The sequence below is a fragment of the Mustela nigripes genome, chromosome 1, assembly GCF_022355385.1.
Source record: "Mustela nigripes isolate SB6536 chromosome 1, MUSNIG.SB6536, whole genome shotgun sequence".
Taxonomy (NCBI): Eukaryota; Metazoa; Chordata; class Mammalia; order Carnivora; family Mustelidae; genus Mustela; species Mustela nigripes.
Window position 1 is genome coordinate 103,697,322 of NC_081557.1, and position 23,340 is coordinate 103,720,661.

General features: G+C 46.4%; 2 protein-coding genes across 3 annotated transcripts in view; one reads left to right on the forward strand and one right to left on the reverse strand.

Annotated features, from left to right (window-relative positions):
* Nucleotides 1-23,340, forward strand: part of PDGFD (platelet derived growth factor D) — a 220,710-nt gene that overhangs the window by 104,188 nt on the left and 93,182 nt on the right. The gene's annotated exons all lie outside the window — the stretch shown is intronic.
* On the reverse strand, nucleotides 11,988-14,702 carry DDI1 (DNA damage inducible 1 homolog 1). Its single transcript, XM_059379660.1, has one exon. It carries the CDS (start codon nucleotides 13,206-13,208, stop codon nucleotides 11,988-11,990), a length of 1,221 nt encoding a protein of 406 aa, XP_059235643.1. The 5' UTR covers nucleotides 13,209-14,702.

Consider the following 23,340-nt stretch of genomic DNA (forward strand, 5'->3'; position numbering starts at 1 on the left):
GCTGAGTAATACTCCATTATGTCTATGAACCACATCTTCTTTATCCCTTCATCTGTCAAAGGGCATCTGAGCTCCTTCCACAGTTTGGCTGTTGTGGACATTGCTGCTATGAACATTGGGGACTTTATTATTGTCCACTGAATTGTTTACTTCAAAATGGTTAATTTTATGTTACATGAATTTTACCCCAATTGAAAATATACAACAAAAAATGTTGTTTAAATTTTTTGAGAAAAAAAAAGCATATGGCTCTTTGTATACTTGTTCTATACTTGAATACATGCTGCAGACACAACAGTAGTGTTCATAATATCTGGCAGGTATTTTTATTCAATAAATATCTGTAATAAAACTGTTTGGTAATTGGGTAATCATTGAGGTTCCCCCCACCCACAAATCACCATTGTAGGGGAGGAAATTTTTTCCCATTTCTCCTTCTAGGTTCTTTGATCTAATAATTAGATATAAAACAGATTAATGAGAAAAACTGATTTAATTTGCTGTGTATGGAAGCCCCATAAAAATATGAGCCTCAAAGAAGTGACCAAAGCAGGCAGCTTTTATACCTTTTTGATAAGAAAATAATAAATTTGTGAAGATTTGACAAGACAAAGAAGTTTGGACATGGGGTAGCAAATTAATCAAGAAGTAACAAGGCTTATTTATACTTCGTTCTCTCCCTTGAGTTTCCGGTCTCAGGCGGTAGGGATGCCTTCTACCCTGCCTGCAGAAGGAGGGTGCCTTTGGTGTGGGAGATTTCGTTCCTGCTTTCAGGGGGTGAAGGAGGGTCAGAGGTTTTCCTCACCCTTGGTCTTTTGTAAGTAATAATCAGTGTGTCAAAGTGACAGATTTGGGGGGTGCCATAGTCTGCTACTGTCCCCATCCTACGACTCAAGATTTTCCACCTAGAACTTTACCATCTCTCTGGGTTATCTCCCTGCATAATTGCCTGTCATGAATTTTGCATCTTCCCAAGAGCTTTGTATTCTTTTCTACTCTGGTTATTACTGTGATGTTGGAAGCTTGCATTCAGAATTAACTCCTATGGTAGAATCATTTCTGAAAATCCATTCCCATGCTGGCTCTGCTCTTAGACACCATTAATGAAGGTGTCAACTAGAAAGGTCACCACAGCAGCACCCGCGGCCCCCCACGGATCACCTGAGTCGAATTTGATATATCGCCTTTAATAACTGCCCTGTCCTTGTCCACTAATTCTCACTTCATGTTGGAGGCCTTATGGTCAATAGAATTAACATTAATTTTTCTCATTTTATGGCTCTGAGAGGCTCTTCTGCACCATACTGGCCGCCTAGACACACACACAAAAAAATTTTTTTTTTGCTACTACCGGGCATGCACTTCTGTGTAATGACTATGGGAGTTAACAACCATGGTTTCCGTAATAATGGAGAACTGATCCTTCACTTCTGGATCTCCCTGGGTTGGCTGTTCCCTTTCCTGGCTCGAATCTGCACCTGTTGGGCTGCTTGTTCATAGCTCTAAGGCCGGAGGAGATGAGTGAGGACGGCTTCTGCTCACTTGGCCTGGCTCGCGGCCTGATTTCAACCTGGAAACTGCATGGTGGGGGGTGGTGGCAGGGGATTCCGTGGATGCGTGATGGGCCCATCCGCAAGGGCGTCCCCTGAAGCTACAGGGACAGTCTCAGAGTCGGGGACCCTCTGGTGCGACCCTCAGCCCCGTTTTTCCCACTGAAGCAGAGCTGGTTTTATTTAAAACACTGAAGCTGGACTCCTCAGTAGACGGTCAGGGCTGGTCTGAGGTTCCGTCCTTTCCCGACTCAGCCCCGTCTTTCTGGCTCCAGAATGATCTCTCATTCTCAGTCATCGGGCCCTCCCTCGGCTCCGGCGGCACTGGTGCGCGCTGCCCCCGTGAGGCCAGGGCGAAGAGCCCACCGGCTGTCCTCTCGCCGGCGGCCCACCTGCGTTTGCCTCCGTGTGCAGCCCGGCTTCCCGCCCCGGGCTGTGAGGTCTTGCTCCCGAGACCCTGTGATCCCTCACACCAGGACTGTTTCCAGAGCTACCGTCTCTCTAGTTTCTACACTTTCTTCCTCCCACACAATGGTGCCCATCAACACGCACATATACTCGGTGGCTTCCCCAGTAAGACAGACGCGCTCACGGCCCTTCCACCGATGAAGGTGCTTTCCCCTTCCTGGGCAGCATTTTGTCCTTCGAGAGCTGTGAGTCCTAGTTCTCCCCGTCTTCCCTCCAGCAGAGCCCTTGAGCTTCTCAGACTAACCTTACTGTCTCTACCCGACCTGCAACGTTGTTCCGGCCAGTGACCACCGCCGTCTTGCCAAATCAAGCCACGAATTTTCAACCCTCTTCCTAACCTCTCTGCAGTGTGGGCCCCACTGTGCTTCAGGAACATCTGATTCAGTTGGCTTCTAGAACTAAACATGATTTCTTTGTCTCCCTACAATACCCATCGGTTTTCATTGAAAGGTCCTCTACACACGAGTCCAGGAGGCGGTAGTCGACTCACAAATGTGTACAGTGTGATTCGTTTGTGTCACGGGAGACTGAAATAAGTCAGTGCTTCTTAACCGCTATCAAAGATAATAGCGGGGGTGCCTGGGTGGCTCAGTGGGTTAAAACCTCTGCTTTCCGCTCAGGTCATGATCCCAGGGTCCTGGGAGCCAGCCCCGCATCGGGTTCTCTGCTCAGCGGGGAGCCTGCTTCTCTCTCTCTCTCTCTCTCTCTCCGCCTCCCTCTCTACTTGTGATCTCTGTCAAATAAATAAATTTAAAAAAAGAAAGAGATAACAGATTTCCTGTAGCTACGGACTAGCAAGTCATGCTGGCCACCAGTTCACAAGCATAATACATTGCATCTGACCAGTCCCCCTCACTTAGTCCTCGTGGTGTTTCCATGAAAGGATGCTGAACCGCCCACCTCTTCTCTGAGCTTCCTACTGGACCGCTTAGGTGGTTGCCCGATGTTTTGGACCTTCACAGAGCCATCGAAAGTGACCGTGCAAATGGGAATTTGGAACTTCCCCGTGCGCCTTTCTAGTATCAGGCATAACCTGAAAGATGCTTAGCATGTTTTTAGAAAATCTAACGGTACAGCCTCACTGTTCTTTCAGAGTTTTTGCAAAATGGCTTTTGAAAGGCAGTTTCACTTGAATCACTGCAAAGCGTTGGGTGCCTGGAAATGCTTTTGCATTTTTCATACAGCTTTGTTGCTGAACACATAGAGGAAAGGAGCAGGAACTGTTTTGGTTTCTTTGAATTAATGAAGAGACTCCAAGGCCAGACCCTTAAGAGTTGTTGTATAACGAGGCTCTGACTGTGGAGACCTCGCCATATGGGACAGAAACTCTGAGAGCTTCTGGAATAGCAGTGAGATGGCTCTCTGTCCATTACAGCTCCGGATACAAGTGATGGCACTTGGCGGTGTTTGAACAGAGAATGTCTTTGTTTCTGTTCTACTGCGACAGCCCATCTGGTGCTTTAACGTCAGGCCGTTGTTTCTGATGGAATAATGCTGGGAACACTGGCTCCGGTATATTTATATACAGTTTTTCTTAATATCAGTTCCTTCGACATTTTTGAGGAGATAAGCTCGAAGGGGAGTTACGAACCAGCAGACTGAAGAACCGGCTGGCTGGGTAGGAAGAGTTGGCTTGTGTACGTGTTTCTGGTTCCACCGAGGTCCTCCACGTCCCTCCCTCGGTCCTCTGAAAGCCACTCTGGTCTCGGGCTTTCTTGTCCTTCTGGGGGCGAAGGTGGAATTCTCTCTTGGCCATTTGGCACTCTGGAGGTTAGTGGCTGACCTGTTTTCCTTCGAACCTTCCCGGACCTCAGCTTCCACGGCAACGTTATTGTCAAGCCTCGCGCCCTCTCCTGGCCTCGCAGCCCCCCACTCTGTACAGCTTTCTGCCGCGTGGGGGGTCCTCCGTGCCTCTTCCCCTCCTCAACCGCAAACTCAGTGGAGCCGCTGCGTGTCGGCTTCCCCTGCCGTCCGTGAGCTCCTCCTCTCCTCAGAAACCCGCTGGTCTCCTGCTTCCCGCGGGCAGCCCTGCCTTCGCCTCTCGTCCTTGCGCCTTGTCCTTCCTCGGAGCCCCACAGCAACTCCCAGTAGATGCGAGCGGGACGTCATTCTTCGTCTTTCTGCCTTTCTGACGGTGCTGCTCCTCTGTCCAGAGAGCCCCTTCAAGTGCCAGACCTGGGATGCACTTTGAGACTTCAATCCAGTCCATCCCGAGTGTAAACACGGGTGTGATTTGGTTTTGTTGCTGCTTCTTCAGGATGACCCGAGGTCATCGGTATTTGACCTGTTTATTTGGGGGGCCCCGTGCTCTCATTTTCAGACATCAGTTTCCACTCTTCATTTTCATGTTGTATGGTCTCAGTGTATACCCGCTTCTAAGAAGTCTTGACAATTAAAGCAGCTTTGTCAATTTCAGAGATATTGTGGATTTTCTTGAAAAAAAAAATATGTACAGGGTCCTTCGACTAAATTCTTCTAGTACTTCTTTCAGGATGTGGCTTTGTCACGAATTTTAAAGCGATCACCTCTCCAGTGCACACATGTGGGAGGAATGTGTGTCAATGAGGTTGTGTCTCCCGTGCTACTAGGCAAGGACGTTCTTCATCCAGCAAGTGTTAGGACGTGTGCTGGCAACACGGCTCATCGATCCTTCCGTCCTTTGAAGCCTGCAGCTTGTTGGGAGGTTCCCACGGCATGTTTGTGTGCCTTAAACTAAAGACCCCTTCCAGCATTTGTAGGACGATGGACTGCTCCAGTCTTCCCAGGACTGGTGGAGTTTCTAGGAGGCTAGACGGTTGGTTTTCAAACCGGAGTGATTTGGCCCCGGCAAATACTAGCTAAATTGTCCTTAGAGTAGAGCAGTTGGCGACTTTACCAGATAAAAAGCACTTGAGGATTGATTTCTTGGATCACTTACGTTGAAATCTGTACATGTAAATACCAACCATGTTATTAACCCAACACGTTTATTCTAATGATACAAAGATAATCTGTCTCTATATATAATTTAGTTATACCTTCCATACTTTTACATTAAAAAAATTAAATAAAAAGTCACACTTTCTCTACATCAGCTTGTTAATAAATGTGGAGCTTTTCCGTGTATTCGCTCTTTGAATCTAGATTTGTTAAGCGGGTACTGTTGGCCTCATACAAAATGCCAAGGACGAGAGACATAGTTATGAACGAGGTTATTGTCACTTTAGGAAGTTCCAACGCTTACTAGATTTTTCTTGGTAATTTGGGCCCCATCCCAGGTTTTCAAAATCCCCAAACATTTAGATAAGGCGCCATCTGGTTGGTTTCTCATCAGCCGTGAGAACCCCAGTTCTGATTCCCTGGAGTTCGAGTGTGTGACAAATGTTCCCTTAAATGGACTCATCTCAGTAGTTAATTTCTCCTGCCTGTGTTGCTGGTTGTTCAGGCATTGTGTGAGCCCTAAGCCTTTCCATTAGCTTGGGAGAAAAGTATTTGTTTGCAGTTGTCAAACCTTGCTCCAAGACGAAGCCCATCACAGGAAGGAGATTGAGCACAGTGTCACTGTGGATCAAGGCAGGAACAGATCACAGACTTCACCTTGAAACTTGCCCTGAGACTTTGCCACAGGCTAGCTGGCTCGGTTGGCTGGGTCACCTCAAAGCAACCCTGAATGACCCATCTTTGAAGAAGGACAGATTCTCCCATTTGCCTGGTTATAGCTTAAAAGCACCAGATGGACACCTGAAAATTGTTGCTGCAAGCGCAGCACCTGAATAGTGCCGGTATACTGTAGGTGCTCAATAAGATCTCACCCAAAAGATCCTGCCATAATGCAGTTAGCACCCCAGGAGACAGGAGATCATCTGCTGAACTCATATTCTGTATTTCATGATTCAGCACTGAATACAATATTATTTTGCAACCCTTTACTTGGCATTTTTTTTCTAGTTCCTCTAATTTCTAACTTTTAAAAGCAAAGACTGTGACTCATTTTTCCTTGTTGCTCAGCGTGACACAGGACAGTGACCGGACTCTTGAAAAGGTATATTGAATTTTTAGTTGTGTCGATGAATGCAAAACTTTGATACTTTCTGACAGATAGACTAATTAAATCCTAGACACGACATGGGTCTGAGGGAGACTATGTGAATTAATGTAATTTTAAGTTAATTCTCCTCTTCATGTCAACTTCCTTGTATTGAGGTGCTAGTAGAGGAAGATTTTAGAATAGTGATTGATGTTGTAGGGTGAAGATTTGATGGTGTTAAGTAATTATTTTACCTGGGATATGCCTGTGTTGGTAATCAGTGTCTATTCTGCTGGGACACAGCATCAATATGTCCATTAACAGTAGGAAAATAGATACTTGTCTCCCACCTGGAGGACAGCCCATGTTGTCTCGCCCAGACTTTAACACAGGAGCAAATTATCTTGTGATTTTTCTGAGGATGTCCTTAAAATAAGCCTTACTGATTAGAAATAGAAAAGCTGGATTCACCATAAAAATCTTTCCTTGGGGCGGGGGTTGGGGGAGGGAGAGAGAAACCATTAGAAAACATTCAGGGCAGTCATAAGAGACAAAGTCACACAGGTACGCTCATCTCCACAGCCTGTTAATCGGATTCTTGAAGAAACCCACAGCAGGACCACAGACCCCATTTATCTGACCCCAGACTCCTAGAAATTCTGAGATTCAAACCGGTGGATCCGGACATGCAAACAAGCCAGGGTTCAAAACATGTTGGACTCAGGCCGGAAGGTGATACCATGTTCATTTTGGGTAACTGGCCAAGGAGGGGTGAGTCTTATGGCCCTAAGAGCTAACCCTTAATCTCAGCTCTGTCCCCACCCCCCTTGTGAGACTACAGTTAAACCAAGAGAGAATTCGTTTGAAGAGCAGCATGGATTTTTCAGGGTTTTTTAAATCCCCTCTTCCTCCTCTACTGTTACTTTACCATTGTTCCTCTCTGGTTCTCGAGGCTCTTGTTAACCTCAAAGAACCCCTGTGAATGTTAGCATTGATTACCATCTTCCGCAGCCATGTCCCCCTGGTGTGAATCCCAGATTACTCCCCCACCATTCGCTCACATTTTTCTTTATGGAATGTTGGATGTCCGCAATGGCCTCTGAAATAAAGGCAGGGTTCTCTTCAAAAAGGCAGTGTTTAGGAGTGCCTGAGTGTCTCAGTTGGTTAAGGGTCTGCCTTCGGCTCAGGTCATTGATCTCAGGGTCCTGGGATGGCGTTCCGCTCAGCAGGAAGTCTACTTTCCCCTCTCCCCCTGCCCCACCCCCACCCCATGTGCTCTCTCTCTTGATTCTCTCTCTCAATTTTTTTTTTTTTAAAGGCAACATTTAGTGCCTGCAGTGAAGGTGAATTCATATATGGAGACATCTATTTCTTTCTCTTTGCAGGAGAAATGGGTTTTCCCCTAGAAACAGGAGAGACTTTATGATCTGCTATTATTGTAAGAAGTTGAGTCTATATGTTCTACAAATCTCGAACATCGGTCTCCTGGTTTAACGGTGGCAGAATGGGCTACTGCAGTCTTGAAATGCATGCTTATCTGCAGTCTGATTTCCTTTTAGGTAAGATGGGCATTTAAATGGACATTAGGAGAAACCAAGAGATTAACGGGCGTTTTTTAAAGGGCTTGCTGTCTTTAACAGGGTTAGGTTGGTTTCATCGTGTGGTGCGCTTTATCCTGATTTCTCATGGAAGACGGAAAACGAAGATTTGTTCATCACTGTCCAGGTAGTGAACTCCAGGAGTAGATAGTCCCCAACAGTAGATGTTGCAAGCTGGAGACTAGCAACCTGAACTTTAGGAGGAGAGCATGTTTGTCTTGTGGTCCAGCATCAGTGACAGTCGCTCTGCTTCCTTCACTGGAGTTCAACAAATAATTGTCACATGTGCCCCCTGGGCTGCTTCTCTGGGGTCGTCTTCGCTGGTGGTGTTTGGTCAATTCCCACAGGTGTTTGCTGTTTCACTTAAACAGCAGCGGGTGTGCACCGGCATCCGTCCCAGCGGAGGAGGCCCCTGAGCACTGCGGTCTCACTCCTTTCATGAAAACTTCTGTATACGGTCTCATCACATGTGGATGTGAGAATCCGCGTTAGTGATGTTTTCTAACATTTTTTGCTGGTAGCTAAGACTCAAATGTGACAGATAAAGAAGGTTGAGTCGTGGAGAGAATGTGGCGTTTCTCATACCAGAAAGCCCGAAACTCAGTGATGTGGTGAATCCAGTTTTTTTCCAAATTGTGGGTCAGGATACATTGGTGGGATGCAATGAGTGGGACCCGCCCAAAAGGTTACTTAATAGAAATAGAGTTGTTCAGAGTAATAGACTGCGGAAGGATACATTTCATGTTTTCTCAAGAATCTTTTTGTTTCAGAGATACAGACTGGTTTATGCATGTGTGCGCACGTATGTGCATACATGTGTTCACGTGTGCACCCACATGTATGCATTTGCGTGTTTGTGCATGTGTGTTCGTATGCACACACGTGTGCATGTGCACTGCTCCTGACATATGCATATATGTGCACGTGTGCACACATTTTCATGTGTTCATGTGTGTGTGCACGTTCTCCTGTGCATGTACACATATGCCCATGTGCACATGGGTGTGCATGTGTCCATGTGTCTGCATGTGTGTTTGTGTGCACATGTGTGTGCATGTGCACATGCACCTTTGCATGCATGTATGTCCACATATGTGTTGCGCTCATGTGTACACGTGTGCTTGTGTGTGCATGTGTGTGCTCCTCTGCATGTGCACATATGCCCATGTGTGTCCATGTGTATGCACCCGTTCATGTGCACATGTGTGTGCATGTGTGTGCACACGTGTCTGTGCGTATGAATACGTGCCCTTGTGAGCATGTGTGTGCATGTGTGCATGTTGTGTATGTGCCCACGTGTGCATTTCTACTTATCTGCATGTGTGTGCATTCTGTGTGCATGTGTGCATCTGTGCCCATTTGTACGTGTGGGGGGGGTGTGAGAGAGAGAGAGATGTGAATCTGGGTCACAATCTAAAATCTATATTGCTATCAACAAAGCTTTGGATATTTCAGTGTTCCATCATTCTGAGGCCTGAATTTCTCACCTGTTAAGTGAGATTAAGAGCAACTCTTTTGAGGGTTTATTCCCAGGATCGATGGCAGTAATACACGCAAGGTACCCTGCATCGCACCTTGCATCGCACCTAACTTACATGATAGACATACAAAAGATGCTACCTTTTACTAAAACTAATCCATTTAAAATTTAATTGATTAGAATTTATTCAAGTGTACACAGGATTGAGATTTAAATCCATAAAACTAATTTTTAAAATATTTTCTGATTCGAAAGACAATGATGTTAAAAATTAATCAGGAAGGACATTGCTTAATTAATTCACTGTTTATTGATTTTTTCTTTGAGATCATTGCTTTTCAGTTCAATAAAGTATTTTTAATTTATCAACCCATTTACTCGAGTAATATTTCCAGAAGCTGGAATATGTCCAAAGGAACATCACAGAAATTCTTATGTGATCCAAACTTATGCTATGAGAGATAGTTAAATAATCTGGTGACAGCTTACAAAAGGGAATACTCAAATGACATTGATTTCATATACTAAAAGGATTATTTCACACCAGAAAAATTATATTAATTAAATTAAGCCTTGGAAGCAGAAGAGTAAAGACATATTTATTGGAACTTATGGAAAAATAGAGTTCAGCTCAAAACCAGAACCAGAGAATTACTCTTGAGACTGGTCCTGAGACACCAGAGCTACCTCTGAGAAGGGAGGTCCTCTGAGAAGGGAGGATGGGTGTGTTTGGATTTGATGGGGTGCAAATCATCTTTTAGCTTAAAGACCTGATGATTGTTTAAATTGGCTTTTATGGGTTAGATATCCTGGTGGGCTCTATATCAAACTTTTTTTTTTTTTTTAAGATTTTATTTGACAGAGAGAGCACAACAGGGGGGGGTGCAGCAGGCAGAGGGAGAGGGAGAGGCAGGCTCCCCACTGAAGAGGGAGTCCAATGCAGGGCTCGATCCCCAGACCCCAGGATCATGACCTGAGCTGAAGGTAGCTGCTTAATCGACTGAGCCACCCAGGCGCCCCGTATCAAACTTTCATGTTGAGCAGTCCCATAGGGCATATGCGTGTGGGATGTGCATTTTCCATAAATGGGCCTAGAAACACAGCCTGGTGGAAACTGCCGGGGAACATGCATGCTCTGTGAAGGAATCCTTGTGTTTATCGGGTCTGTTTTCATATAGTGACAGGCATTAAATGCTCACCCCTGGCTTTACTCTGGATTTCTTCCTCTGTTTGGTTAGTTACATTTGCTGAGTACTTAGAAGTGAAAGTGGAAAAGAAGCCTGTTCATCGCTCATTTTTAGCAGTTCAGTGGGCATAATCAGACTTGGTATGAATGCAGACAAGTTTGAGGCTCGTGAGCATGGGAGCATCTGTACTGAGGAAGAACACGAGAGGTAAACTAATGTCAGCTGGAGGAGGAGAGGGGATGCTTGAGAAATACGATGGTTCATCTCACCAAGAAGCAGACCAAGAAAGGCATGATAGGGAAAGGTGATAGTAGGGAAGGACTTTTTTTTTCCCTGTAGCCTTTGGGAGTGCTTTGAGTGGCTTTTGATTTTGTTGGGAAAATAAAATAATTTAAAGGATGCCCTCGATCATAATGTAGTCTTTGTACCTGACAATGTCTCTCTCCTCCAAAGTAATTTACAGAAGAGAAATCAGGAGTTGTATAAAAAGGGACCTGACTTGCCCAAGTACTCCAGAGCTAGAATCAGAGCATGTGTTTCTTGACTTCGCACCGTTCTGATCCCAGTCTTGATGGGTTCCTGCCCTGAAATGTCCTCCGAGTCTGCGGGCCTCAGGCCACTAGGCCTTCGTGTCAGGGGTTTTAGCTACAGATGTAACGGGTCGGGAATCTTCCACGAGGGGTGGGTTGTTTGAATGGATCACGCAGCTGAGTGAGGGCTCACGCGTCTTCTTGTTGAGAGGTTTTCAGAAGTTATTCTAACAGGAAAACCCTCTGTTCACATTATATTTCTGTAGCAGCTTAATGTGTAAGCAGAGCTTTGGTTTTTGTTTTGTTTTGTTTTTAAACAAATATGATTTAGTTGAAATGAGTATTAGGGATCTGGACCACTGCCTGCTCCTACTTCCCACTGGCCCACCGTGACAACCATGAGGCTTCTAAGATGTATCATAATTAAAAAAGAAAAAAAAGTCTACTTGCTGGCCTTCGTTTTATGACCAGGCTTTCTTTGAATGCAGGGGAAAGAGGACATTATTTCAGACTTCCTGGAGAAAAATCCGTTTTCTTAAATATGGCAAAAAGAGCCTGCAGGGGCAGATTTCAAGGGAGTGTGACTCTAGGGGAGTCCAGTGGAAGGGAAGACATGAAATACGAGGAAATCGACCTCTGGACTGTCCAAAACAGGCGTTGTGAGGACTAATCAGCTCATGTGTAACTGACTCACCGTGTCTAAGCTCTTTCTCAAAGAAAACGAAATTTTGGAAAATAGGCATATTTCTCTAAATATAAATGATTGTTAATGCTCATTTGAAGTCGTTTTGTGCAGCTGTCTGGTAGGGCCTGCGGTGACGGCTCTTTCTAGGGAATCTGCAGATTGGTATCTGGTTTGGACACCCCCACCCCACCCTGTAACCTGGTGGGACAGAGACCTGTGTCCTTCCGTGGGTTCCCCGGAAATCACACAGAGCCTCCAGAGCCTTCCCAGGGTTGAGGCCTGGTGACCTCTGGATAAGGGAAATGAGGAGAGGCCAAGATCATACAATCTGGAGTCCCATAGGGGCGGATCCCACAAGGTAGTCCCCCAGCCAGGTTCTGTTGTTACTGATGTGTTTAATGATTACACTGCCAGGGAGCCCGTGTTTTAGAATCTCCTGGGACCTGGGGCTCCCTCAAGACGGTGGCATATTCATAATCCATTTCAACGCTTTTTCCGTCCTAAATCCTTGACTGAATGCTTAATAGCACCTGCCGCTTCCCTGTCTGGAGGCTCTTCTTGCCCAGCCGCGCACGCCAGCTTGGCGCACGGCGGCAGCTCTCCCTCGGGAAGGAAGGGCGTCTGCGTGCCGGTCGTGCCGATCACCAGCACGTTTTTCTTCAGGTCAAGGGAACACTGGTGTCTGCGGAGCATGTCTAGGCCTAGCAGCATGTCCATGGGCTGGTCCTCCAGGATGGAGAACGAGCACTGGAGGAAGTCGCCTTCGATCTGGATCTGGGCGAGGTGCACCCGGCCAATGATTCTCTGCGTGCCCACACCCTTGGCGACGCCAGCCCAGCGGCGGTCCACCAGCCGGATGATGTTACACCTCTCGGCGCACGCCTGGCTCATGATGGTCATCTGGGCCCCGGAGTCCACGAAAGCCTTCAGAGGGTGTCCGTTCACCTTGCAGTTGATGTAGAGCATGGTCACTTGCCCGAAGCTCTCCGGCGCCTCCTCCATCGCGATGCTCATGTTCTCCTCGATGTTGCGCTGCCGGATTTCTTCCTCGATTTTGGCCTGAGCCTCAGGGTCGAACGGGTCAGCCGTGAAGAGGCGCAGCCGCTCCTGCTCCCGCAGGGCGTGCTCCCTCTGCTGCTCCAGGAGGACGCGGGAGAAGGCGTCCAGGTTCCCGCTGAGCAGGGCTTCGGCCAGGCCCGGGTTGCGCTCCTTGAGCAGAGACAGGTCGTGCGGGTTGGACAGCAGCAGGCTGCGGATCAGGGCGGGGCTGTCCAGACCCTGTGCGCGCGTCATCTTCTCCCCAGAGCCCAGGCCGTGGGACGGCTGTGGGGCGCGGGGCGGCTGCGGGGCGCGGGGCGGCGGGGGCGGCGCGGGCGGCGGGCGGCAGCTGGACGTGCCGGGCACCGCTACGCCGGCGGGGTCGGACCGCGCCAGGCTGGACGTGCGTCCGGGCGGCCGCGGGCCCGCGCCCTCCTTCTGCAGCAGCACCACCACGTCGCCGTCCCGGAGGCCGTAGGAGCCCAGGGAGCGCCGGTCGTCGGCCAGGAGCCGCTCCAGGAAGAAGATCTGGGTCTCGGCGGCGGGAATGCCGGACTCGAGCTCGCAGAGCAGGCGGAAGTTGTAGAGCTCGAAGTCAGGGCTGACCTGGAGGGAGAAGGTCGCCTCGGACAGGTCCCTCCGCACGCAGAACATGGTGACCAGCATGGCATGGGCCCGGGCGGGCGCGGCGGGCACCGGGCATCGGGGTGTCCTCTGGCTGGCTGGGGCGGTCCCGCCGGTGGTGCTGCTGCTCCCCTCTCGCGCGGCCTGGGCTCGGGGCCACCCACGTCTGCGCGAGGCCCAGCCGCTCCCCAGCCTCCCTGCCGGCCGCTCAGCCGCTCGGAACGTGGAGGAGGCCGCGTGCGTTCCACACTCATTTGTGTGCAGCCGCGTGGAACTCGGAGCCCCGTTCCCTCGGAGGCGCCCGACGCCGGGCCCCGCTGCCAACCCTACTGCGTCCGGGACCACAAAGAGACGATTCAGCTCTTCCTGAACAGCTGGGCCCGTTCCAGCGTGCTCACTGGAGAGCGGAGTTCCCTGGGCTCTTCCGTGGGCCCCAGACAGGGAGGGAGTGTGGGTTTCCCGGGGCCGGCAGCATGCGGGATGCTGGGCAAGAAAGAGGGGTCAGCCCTGGCCCCTGATGGCGGGGACCTCACCCTCTGGGGGAACTGGTGGTCAGCGGTGACTCAGAAAACCCAGGCTGAGAGAGTGGCACTCCAGGCAAGAACGACAGGAGCCCGAACTCACGACCAGGCCTGCTGTTTTCCAGAGAAAAGGGTTTGTGTCCGTGATTTTAAAGGGCAGGGTATGAAGCTGAAAAGAAAATGATCAGCAGGGGTTATAGAGTTCTAGGTGAATCCGAGGGCTGTAAGCAGTATCCATAAGCAAAAGTCCTCCCCCAAAAATATAAAACGGGAGGGAAGGAAAAGAGAAAAGCGAGAAGGGGAACGGGAAGGATTCAAAGCAGGTGTTTGTGGTGGTTTTTTGTTGTTGTTGTTTCTTGTGTGTGTGTGTGTGTGTGTGTTTTCATTTAATGTAAGGAAGTGGTTTCTCACAACCCGTGAAGGACACTTGGTGGCAGGATGGCCAGATAGACGCTTCCTTGTTGGTTCAGAGAGGACGCTGCTGCTAGGAGCTGGAAATGCGAGGACCAAAGCCAATGACCATGAGTGTGGTCCTTGAGTAGGACAGACGGGCCCCGGTCAGCCACTGGATGTGGGGAGCGTAAAGGAACACATGGTGTGGGTAACAGAGAGGGTCTCGGAAATTCAAGCCCCTTTCCCAGCAGGCCGTTGCCTTCAGCGGGCGTGTGAGATGAACATGTGAGGAGACCGGTCTGACCTGGTTCTAGAGTAAGATGGGTCACGGAGGCCTCTCCGGGGGCTGTCTGTGGTTCTGGCTCGGACGCAGGGCTCGCTGCCCGCCCCCCAAGTGGAGGCTCACAGGGCACAGTGGAGAGGTCCTTTCGGCCGGGTGGCGGCAGGTAGAAACCCTTGAGCACCACTTGTCTTTCTCTGTATTTCTCTAAGTGTTTATGAGGAGCTCCTGTTCCCTGGCTTGGCCTTCCCACGGATGTCAGTCAGCATCCTCGGCTCTGCCCCGCCCCCTCATTATGTTGAGGTTTGTCAGAAGACGGGCACTGTGAGAGGTTGCATCAGCTGCGAGGCCTGTCTTAGCTTCTCATTCTCGTGTTTGTCTCAGAGAAAGGATAGCATCTCACTCCGTGCTCTTATTATCATTGTATTTCCATACTCCTATTCATTCTCATTGGAAACATTGGCTCAACGCCCAGTGTGTGTGGAGCGTGTGCTGCGTTCCAGGGATGCATGTACAAATTGTGTTAAGTGCAGGCCGTGCTCGTAGAGAAGCCACAGTCTGAAAGAGGACACATACACGTGTGCACATCTGCACACACACACAGACACACACAAATACATGTACCCACACACATGCACACATGTGCACACATGTATGCACACATGCAGACACAAAGGCCTATACCTGCACACATGCACACACGTACACACATGCATCACATGCGCAAATGCATATGCCTACATATGCACATACTTGCCTACAGAGACACACGTGCATACACCCACACCCACACGTACATGCATGCACATGCACAGAGCACATATACATACACGCATTCATACACATACACATGTTCACACACATACACACATGCACGTGTACATGCATATGGGCACACATACACACACACGTTGGGGTGGTTAAAAAAATACCAGAAAAGTCAGTACACCACAGGAGAAATGGATAATATCTGGAAAACTGATGCAGCCTTTGGAGAGGGGGTCAGGCAGGGAAGGCTTCCTGAAAGTGCTGGGCTTGGAGAGAGGGTGAGAAGTCAGCCAGGGCGAAAAGTCAGCCAGGGCGGGTAGACATGGCAGGCCGAGAAGCGCCATCCCCAGCTTCACACCCATAACCAGTAAGGCAGCAGCACTGCAGGAGAAGGAGGATTTTCTAACATTTAAGATGGGGGGAATCTAGCATAATTTTCCTGGAGAAAATTATGAATTATTTAGAGCAGGTTTTTGCTATTTGTGGAGATGGATGGTGCTTTGACTCAAAATATTAAGTTAATAAATTTCCTCTGTAATTCTTGGCGTCCCGAGAAGATCCTCAGAGACCAGCCATGGTGCCACTGAGCTCGAGAACAGCTGTGCGCTGAGACCTGTCGCGTCCAGACGACTCTGCCGGAAGCCAGCAAGGCTCCCAGGCCCGGTCCCTTTTCCCTTCCTGCCAACCAGCTTTGCACAGTTCAGTTTTAAAATCTTAGTAAGTTAAAGAGATAATGCAGGGGTTTTGTTTTCTTAAACAGTGGATGCAATTATTTTTGTAAAGTAAGATTTTCCTCTTTTCGGGGAGGCAAAGCAAGAATCTGAGGTTCACATCAAAAGAAGCTAATATCTTTTTTTTTTCCATATTACCATGGCTTTCATACTGAACGTAATTAAGCTTTATGCAGTCTGTTTTATTATCTTGCTATAATTCTGTTGACATTTTGCATTTATGTGCCTTTTACTCTTTTCACCATTTTCTGAGAACACACAGTGGAAAGCAAGAAGCCTCACGGTCTGGCCAATAAGTGCCCTGCTCCCTAGAAGGATCACACAGGCCATCAGGATTGGGGGGGGGGCTGAGTGTTCTCTAGTCCACCCACCCCTCAGGCCTTACATCTCTGTAGCGTTCTGGAATCCGAAACACTAACCACAGCCTTCTGGGGCTCTCTATATTGTAGGATTCTTTCATTCTCCTCAGCACTGTGGGTGATTCAGATACCAGATGTGTAGTTATGTTACCTCAAAATTGTAATTAAAAACTTGCTCTGATTATGTAATAAACTTGGGAGTGTGTATAAATACTCCTAAAAGTGAAATGTCCACACACCATAAATTCCCGCTGCACAGGCTCTTGGGAAACAGGCTGTCTGACTTACCTAGACGTGCAGACCCATGCAGCTGGAGGTGGTTATAACTTCTGAGGGGTCGCAGTGAAGTATGTTCTCTTGCTTTTTCTTCGTTGGTAAGTGTAACATGGGAACATAATCAATCCTTTCTTTGGTTAAATGAGACCCCTGCAAGGTCTCGTGGCTATCACTCAGAAAATCAATTCTCATTTTTCAGCCTAAATACCCAGAAAATAGAAAAGATGACACTGATTTCATGCTAGCCAAGTAAACAGCCCTGAAGTTATTTTTTGGAATAAATAATGCCCTTTTTAATGTGCCTCTTTATAAACCCTTAATGCCACAAAAAATCCAGATAATTGATGGTTTCACTTAGCACAGTCAGCCGACAGCTTAAAGTTCCATGTCTTGCTTTGCAAAACAAATAAATGTCTGTTCTGTGAAAAAAGGAGTAGCAGCATAAATGTCTGTATGTAGCATCTATAATGATCAGATTACATTAAGTGAATGTATTAACTTGCTGTGTTTTAAAGATTCCTTGAATCTTTCAAGGAAGAGTCCTTCCTTGAAATGTGTGGCTGCTATTGCTTTAAAAATAAAGTGTAATCGAGACATTCAGAGTAATCTTCACCTGAAATTCTCAAAGCAACTTAGGAAAGATGCAGTATTTTCAAAGCTGGTCCAGAGGTTAAACTGAATTCTTCCCCCTGTTCTCCCATTTGCTTTATAATACAGTAATTGTGCCTCCTCTGTTGCAAAGGAGCAACATTTCTTTCCTTGGATAATTATTTAATAGACCCATTGACGATACTCTGATGAAAGTTCAAGCTTTTATTCGTATGTTTGAGGGTTTCCCATTGGAGAGGTTTAATGGTGCCCATCTTTGAGACTTAAACACCGTAATAGAACCTGTTAAATAAATGTATAAACAGTCACGTAATTGAAGAAACTCATGAGACCTGACAATTTAGTCTGTGGCAACCCGTGGGCAACCCAGCTAGTGAGTTTTTCCCTATTATAAGGAGACAGAATATGGACAGAAGACACACACACACACATACATACACAAATATACATGTTTGGGGGAGAGAAGGTCAGCAAATGCACACTCAGTCTGGGGATGTTTTCAATCACTTTATATGTGCAATTAAAAGATGATGTCATTTTCCAGCAGGGAGCACTTTTAGGAAACATTGTATTCATTGCTCTATTTTACAGATTACTGTTTTAACATTTTATCATGAAAAACGATGCATTCTAAGTTATATATTGTGTGTTGAAAATAATATCTCTTGATAGCTTTTGGCTTTATAGAATTTTGGCTTTGGATTTACTTTCCGAGTCTAGATATACATGTGTGTGTGTGTACTTATTTTTAGGAAAGTTTGCTGCTACGATTTTGTGCCTTATGGCCTCTTCCAGTGTCTTAATCATGTAAGAATTACTCGGGTGTAGGACACACACCTTATTACTGGAGATTTATAGATTACTTATAATTTGTGAAAGAAATACGTAGATGAGATAACCTTAATGTAGTAAATTAAAGACATGCTATAAACAATTTATGGGGACATCTGGGTGGCTCAGTTGGTCAAGCATCTGACACTTGGTTTCGGTTCAAGTCATGATCTCGGGGTCCTGGGATCGAGCCTCACATCTGGCTCTGTGCTCAGTGGGGAGTCTGCTTCCCCATCTCTCTCTGCCTCTTCCCTCCACTTGCTCTTTCTCTCTCTCTCTCTCAAATAAGTAAATATAATCTTTCCAAAAATATGATTTCCTGCGTTTATTGTTGTTTCTTCACTTCCAATGTGCCTTAACAAAAGAATGTTTCCATTTCTTAAAAAATTTTTGCTCTTTGGAGAATAACCATGTAACAAAATAGTAGAAGTAATGATAATGGGGACTTACGATGTTTTGAATTCAGCTGTGATTGAGGAAAGCCGTTCAAACCATTTTTTAATATTTACTCTTTTGTCGGAAACTTATAATCAACACATTTCAAAGACATTGTCACTTGTAGTTTAGAAATATCAGTGTGACCTGTCCATAAGTTCAAATACACTTTAATAATTTCAACATAAACTTCTTTGTCAGAATATTAACACTAATATCATCATTAATTCCTCATTACATTTAGGTAATTATGTGTTATCCTGAAAATGAGAAAATTACCTGGTTCCTTCTTGTGAGGTGTTAATATTCAATCAGCCAGTATTCCTTTACTTCCAAGAACAATGATGTATATTTGAGTAAAGCATCAAACTAGAAGACAATGGAAAGGGTTTTGCAAGTTAACAGCTTTCTATTATATTTTTATTTTAAAAATTACAGTTTTATCTCATTAAAACTATGGTGTGAGGTGTTTCCTACCTTAGGTTTTGGGGGGGTTTTCTGATATAAGATATGTTATTCAAACTTGAGTCCTCGTGGTTGCTATTAGTGTAACTGTGCGTTATTAGTGGCTGTCGTGCTTTTAAAGTTCTTAATAAAGGGCGTTGATCATGATGTACGAGCAGAAGAGTTTTCATGACTGGGAAAGTAGCCACAGCCTTATAGAGGGCAGGAGTCCCCGCCAAAGTGTCACATCCTAGATCTTCATGAGTCCTTTCTTACTGCTGCTAAGGTCTGAAGCCACTGTTTGTGTTTGTTTTTTATTTCGTTCTAATTTACTTGTGATTTCTCTGCTCTTCCTCTTCTTCATGCACAGTCATTCTTGGTGGGAAATCGGGGGAGGACAGTGCTGTTCTTTGGAAGTGCCTTAAATTGGCCCCAATAATTGTCCAGAAGAATATGTCTTTGGAAAATCATAAACTCGTTTGCCATTTACAGACTTAGTTAAGCTTTGCCTCATGTGGAGAAGAGCTGAGAAACATGTTAATTTCTCATAGTGAAGATTTAATGACAGCACCCTATAAGCAAGTCACTGGACGAGTAGATTCCAGGACAGAAGAAGGATGACTCGGACCCGCTTTCCTCTTCCAAAGAACAAAATACCTATGAGGAGAGCTCAGACTCACATACTTTGAATTACTGTACATAAGAGAAGTTCATAAGAGTCATGATAAGTGTGTAAGTAAAATGCTGTGTTTGCTTAGAAGAGATAAAGGTTCCTTGTTGGGGTCATTCAGGGCATGGTCAGGACCCTGCGGAAGGCTCACTGCTCGTGGCACTGTTGCGTTGGGCCCAGAAGCAGGATTTGGTCATGGTGCAGTCTTACCTGCCTGGGTTTGGGGAGCAGCTCTTTCCTTTATCATACCACGCACTTGACTCCTTTCTCCTCACACACACATATGTCTTACTGTTCACTGTCCTTGTAAATGCTGGAGCCAAATGGGTGCTGTAGGATGGTAGGACAGGGGCAGTCTCCCTGACCCCGGCAATCACACGGGCATCCACACAGGCACACACAGAAGAGACACCCATGTTTCCTTCCTTCCTTCTGGTCAGAGCCTCACTGGTGAAGGGACAGTCTTAGCTCCATGAGGAGTCCTGTGTGGTGCCCGGACGGAACTCTGCACGGTCTTTTCCTCAGTTCGCCTTCTCCTGCTTTATGAGTGGAAGATTCCTTCAAGACGTTGGCATCACGTCGCCTATCTTGGGTTCTTCTCCGGTCTGTGTGGAGACTTCATCAGAGAATGGGTGGAGGCTACCTCAGGAATATCCACAAGTCCTCGTGGTTGCTATTAGTGTAACTGTGCGTTATTAGTGGCTGTCGTGCTTTAAAAGTGTTGATGGGACAACACACATATCTATGAGATGATGCAAGACTTCATGAAATTAACCACGAACGCCTTCACTTCGACCCATGAGACCTCCAGCTACAGAGCACAGAATAATAGTGTGTGGTCCCCTTGGACATGAAGGATCGGAGACCTCTAGCCCCCGGCCGTGCCACCTCCAAAGCTAGTAACGAGGAAGTCACTGTGTTTAAGCTGACACCTGGGGTCCGCCGGTCTCTGCAGCATGGAGCTCCGCTAGTTTCCTGGCAGGACAAAGATAGAGTGAGAAGGGCTCCAGCCAATACAGAAGCCCCTCGTGCCATGGTAACATGGTCTCCTGGATATTTCATGAATTATATGCACGATAGATGATGTTTCTACGATGGTCCCAGGAAAGACAGAATTTCCAGATTGTCGTGTATGTAGCTTTCTGTCTTCTAAACAGGCAGCCGACTTAATTGATCGCCGTGGTAATTAGCATGGCTAAAGCCATCTGTCAGTAGGATTTCATTGTATTCCAGCCATGAAAATGAAAAACAAAGCCTGATAAACAAATCTTCGTTTAAAAAAAAAAAAAAAAAAAGCCAGAGACAAGAAATCCACTCACCTTCTGTTTCTCTCAGAAAAATTAAATTCAGCAGCCCAGGTACAAGGATTCTTTCTTAGACCATCTTAATGGCATCCTGCACAGAGCATTTTCCTGCTTGTTATTAGAAAGGTCTGGAGGTGTGTCTCTGTGGGCTGCCTCTGTTCTGAGACGTGAGTCTCCCATGCCAGCCCTGCGCCATTATCATTCCCATTCAACTGACGAATATTCTCTTTCCTTCAGCTCATAAAATGTGCTTAACGGCTTGTTTGCTCATGCGTTGGTGAAGTATCTCAGGGCCCCTTATGCACAGAACAGAAGTCGTCTCTTCCTGGAGACCTCCAGAGGATGAGAACTAATCAGAGACCCAATTTCTGATGTTGAAGAGAAAGAAGATAACATCATTGATTTATTTTTTTCTTTACAAACTGTAAATGAAATGAAACATCGAGGTCTCAGGCAACCCTAACAAAACTCTTTTTGAGTCTTTCATTTTTCCGCATTTCCTTATTTTTCTTCAAGAAAACTTAAGACACTATGAATTTTGCCCAAAGCCTTGGTTTTGTCTTATGTTCTTACTGCAGTGGTTTTCATCTCGAAGGGCAAGTCATACTGGACCCTTCGTGCCTGTGGCTGAGACCCAGAACCAGATGTTCTGAGGATAACTCGTAAATTACCACTTATGCAACATGAAATAAACTGGCGTTCCATTAAAATAACGATGTGGAGTCCTGCTGTGGCCATCGTCTCTGATACTCAAGTTGGGCTCTTCAGACTGTCTCGTTACAGAAAAGTTTAGAGCAAACAGGATCATCCATTCTTGAATTTGCAGCGGAACAGCTTAAAAACAAAGAGCCACAGCCAAAGCAATCCAGTGGCCACTTCCTGCTTGAGGTGAAATGTGTGTGGTTGGGTGTGAGGCCCACCTGTCCCACAAATGGCCTCAGGTCTTCCAAACTTCTCCTTCACAGTCCTAGGTGAGACCATTCTGTATGGTCTGGAATTGCTCACCTACAATAACGAGGACCATCCTAGATACAAGACATCTCAATTAGAGGGAAAAAATTCATGCTACGCTTTTCATAGGCTCTGAGTGAATCACTTCTTAAAAAGAAAGCTGTGTATTCTGTTCTTTGAAAACTGTTGACTCCTGCTGCCTGTTTGACCAACAGGGAGGTCAGCAAAACACGGGCATCTTCAGAAACTAGGATCAAAAATGGAATCAAGATGTGTTATTTTATCCTTACATGAAACAACAGTGTTCTGTAACTGCAGTTCTGGAAAAACAGTCTCTCTCCTCTCTCCCTCTCTCTCTCTGTGTCCCCTTGTCTCTCTGTCTCACTCTCGCTCTCTCACTTTCTCACACATGCACACATACGAACTGGTTAAGATATACAGACCAGTGAGATAGAAAGCCTCTTGTTGCTTTGAAGTCATAAAAATAGGGTTTAAGTTCCCTGAGTTTGCCTCTTATTATCTGAATGCCCTTGGACAAAGCACTGATTTCTCTGAGCTTCATCATCCTCTTATGTAAAATGGGGATGAGGACAATAATCTCTTTTCCATGGGATTTCCATGTAGACTTAACGGATAATTTAAATTTAACTGGTAAATAGAAAAACATCCTACGAAAGTCCGTTCTTGTTTCCTCATATGAGTAGACCCAGTAATTAGCAACCTGGAGAAGTAGGAAGAGAGGATAGGATTTACAAATCCTGAAGGAAATCCGCAGATTGATTTTTAACCACCTCTAAACGTGGATTGCGTGTTCTTGTGTCTTTAGAGCTGTCCATGCCCCCTTCCACCTTGCATTCCGGGCTGCCCAAAACAGGAGCAAGACCGGTCACCAAAACTGTCTCAAAACCAAGAAGTAGGCTTCAAGGGTAGACGAAGCAGATCCTTTCATAAGACATTATGCCAACAGTTTATTCAAGGTCATTTTTAAAAAAAAAAGATTTTATTTATTTATTTGACAGAGAGATCGCAAGTAGGCAGAGAGGCAGGCAGATAGAGGGGGCGAAGCAGGCTTCCCGCTGAGGAGAGAACCCGATGCAGGTCTCAATCCCAGGACCCGGGGATCATGACCTGAGCTGAAGACAGAGGCTTAACTCACTGAGCCACCCAGGCGCCCCTCAAGGTCATTTTTAACCATCACAACCTACAAGGTGTTCTTGTAGGTCCCAGAAAGGAAACAGCGAGGCCCATGCTCATAAGGTGCTTCTAGGGTGGTTAAGTAGACAGAACACAGTGTAAAGACAGTCCATTCACCATAAGTAAGTGTGGAAAAGTGTTGCAGAGTGAATCAGGTTAGTAATGCTTGTATTGTATGCAGCCAGACTGTCGAGGTGGATACCAAGAATGTAAGAATCATCCTTCGCATAAACTATGATTTAGAATCCCTGGGACCCTTATGTATTAGATGGGACAGTGAGAGGGCCTCATTTCATAGGGCACTTTCCTTAAAGGCCTTTTGAAAGAAAAAACAAAAAGCAAATCACAGAGCTGAGGAAAGCAGACCCTCAGAGTAAATCCCCAGAGGCATTCGGACGGTGAGTGTAA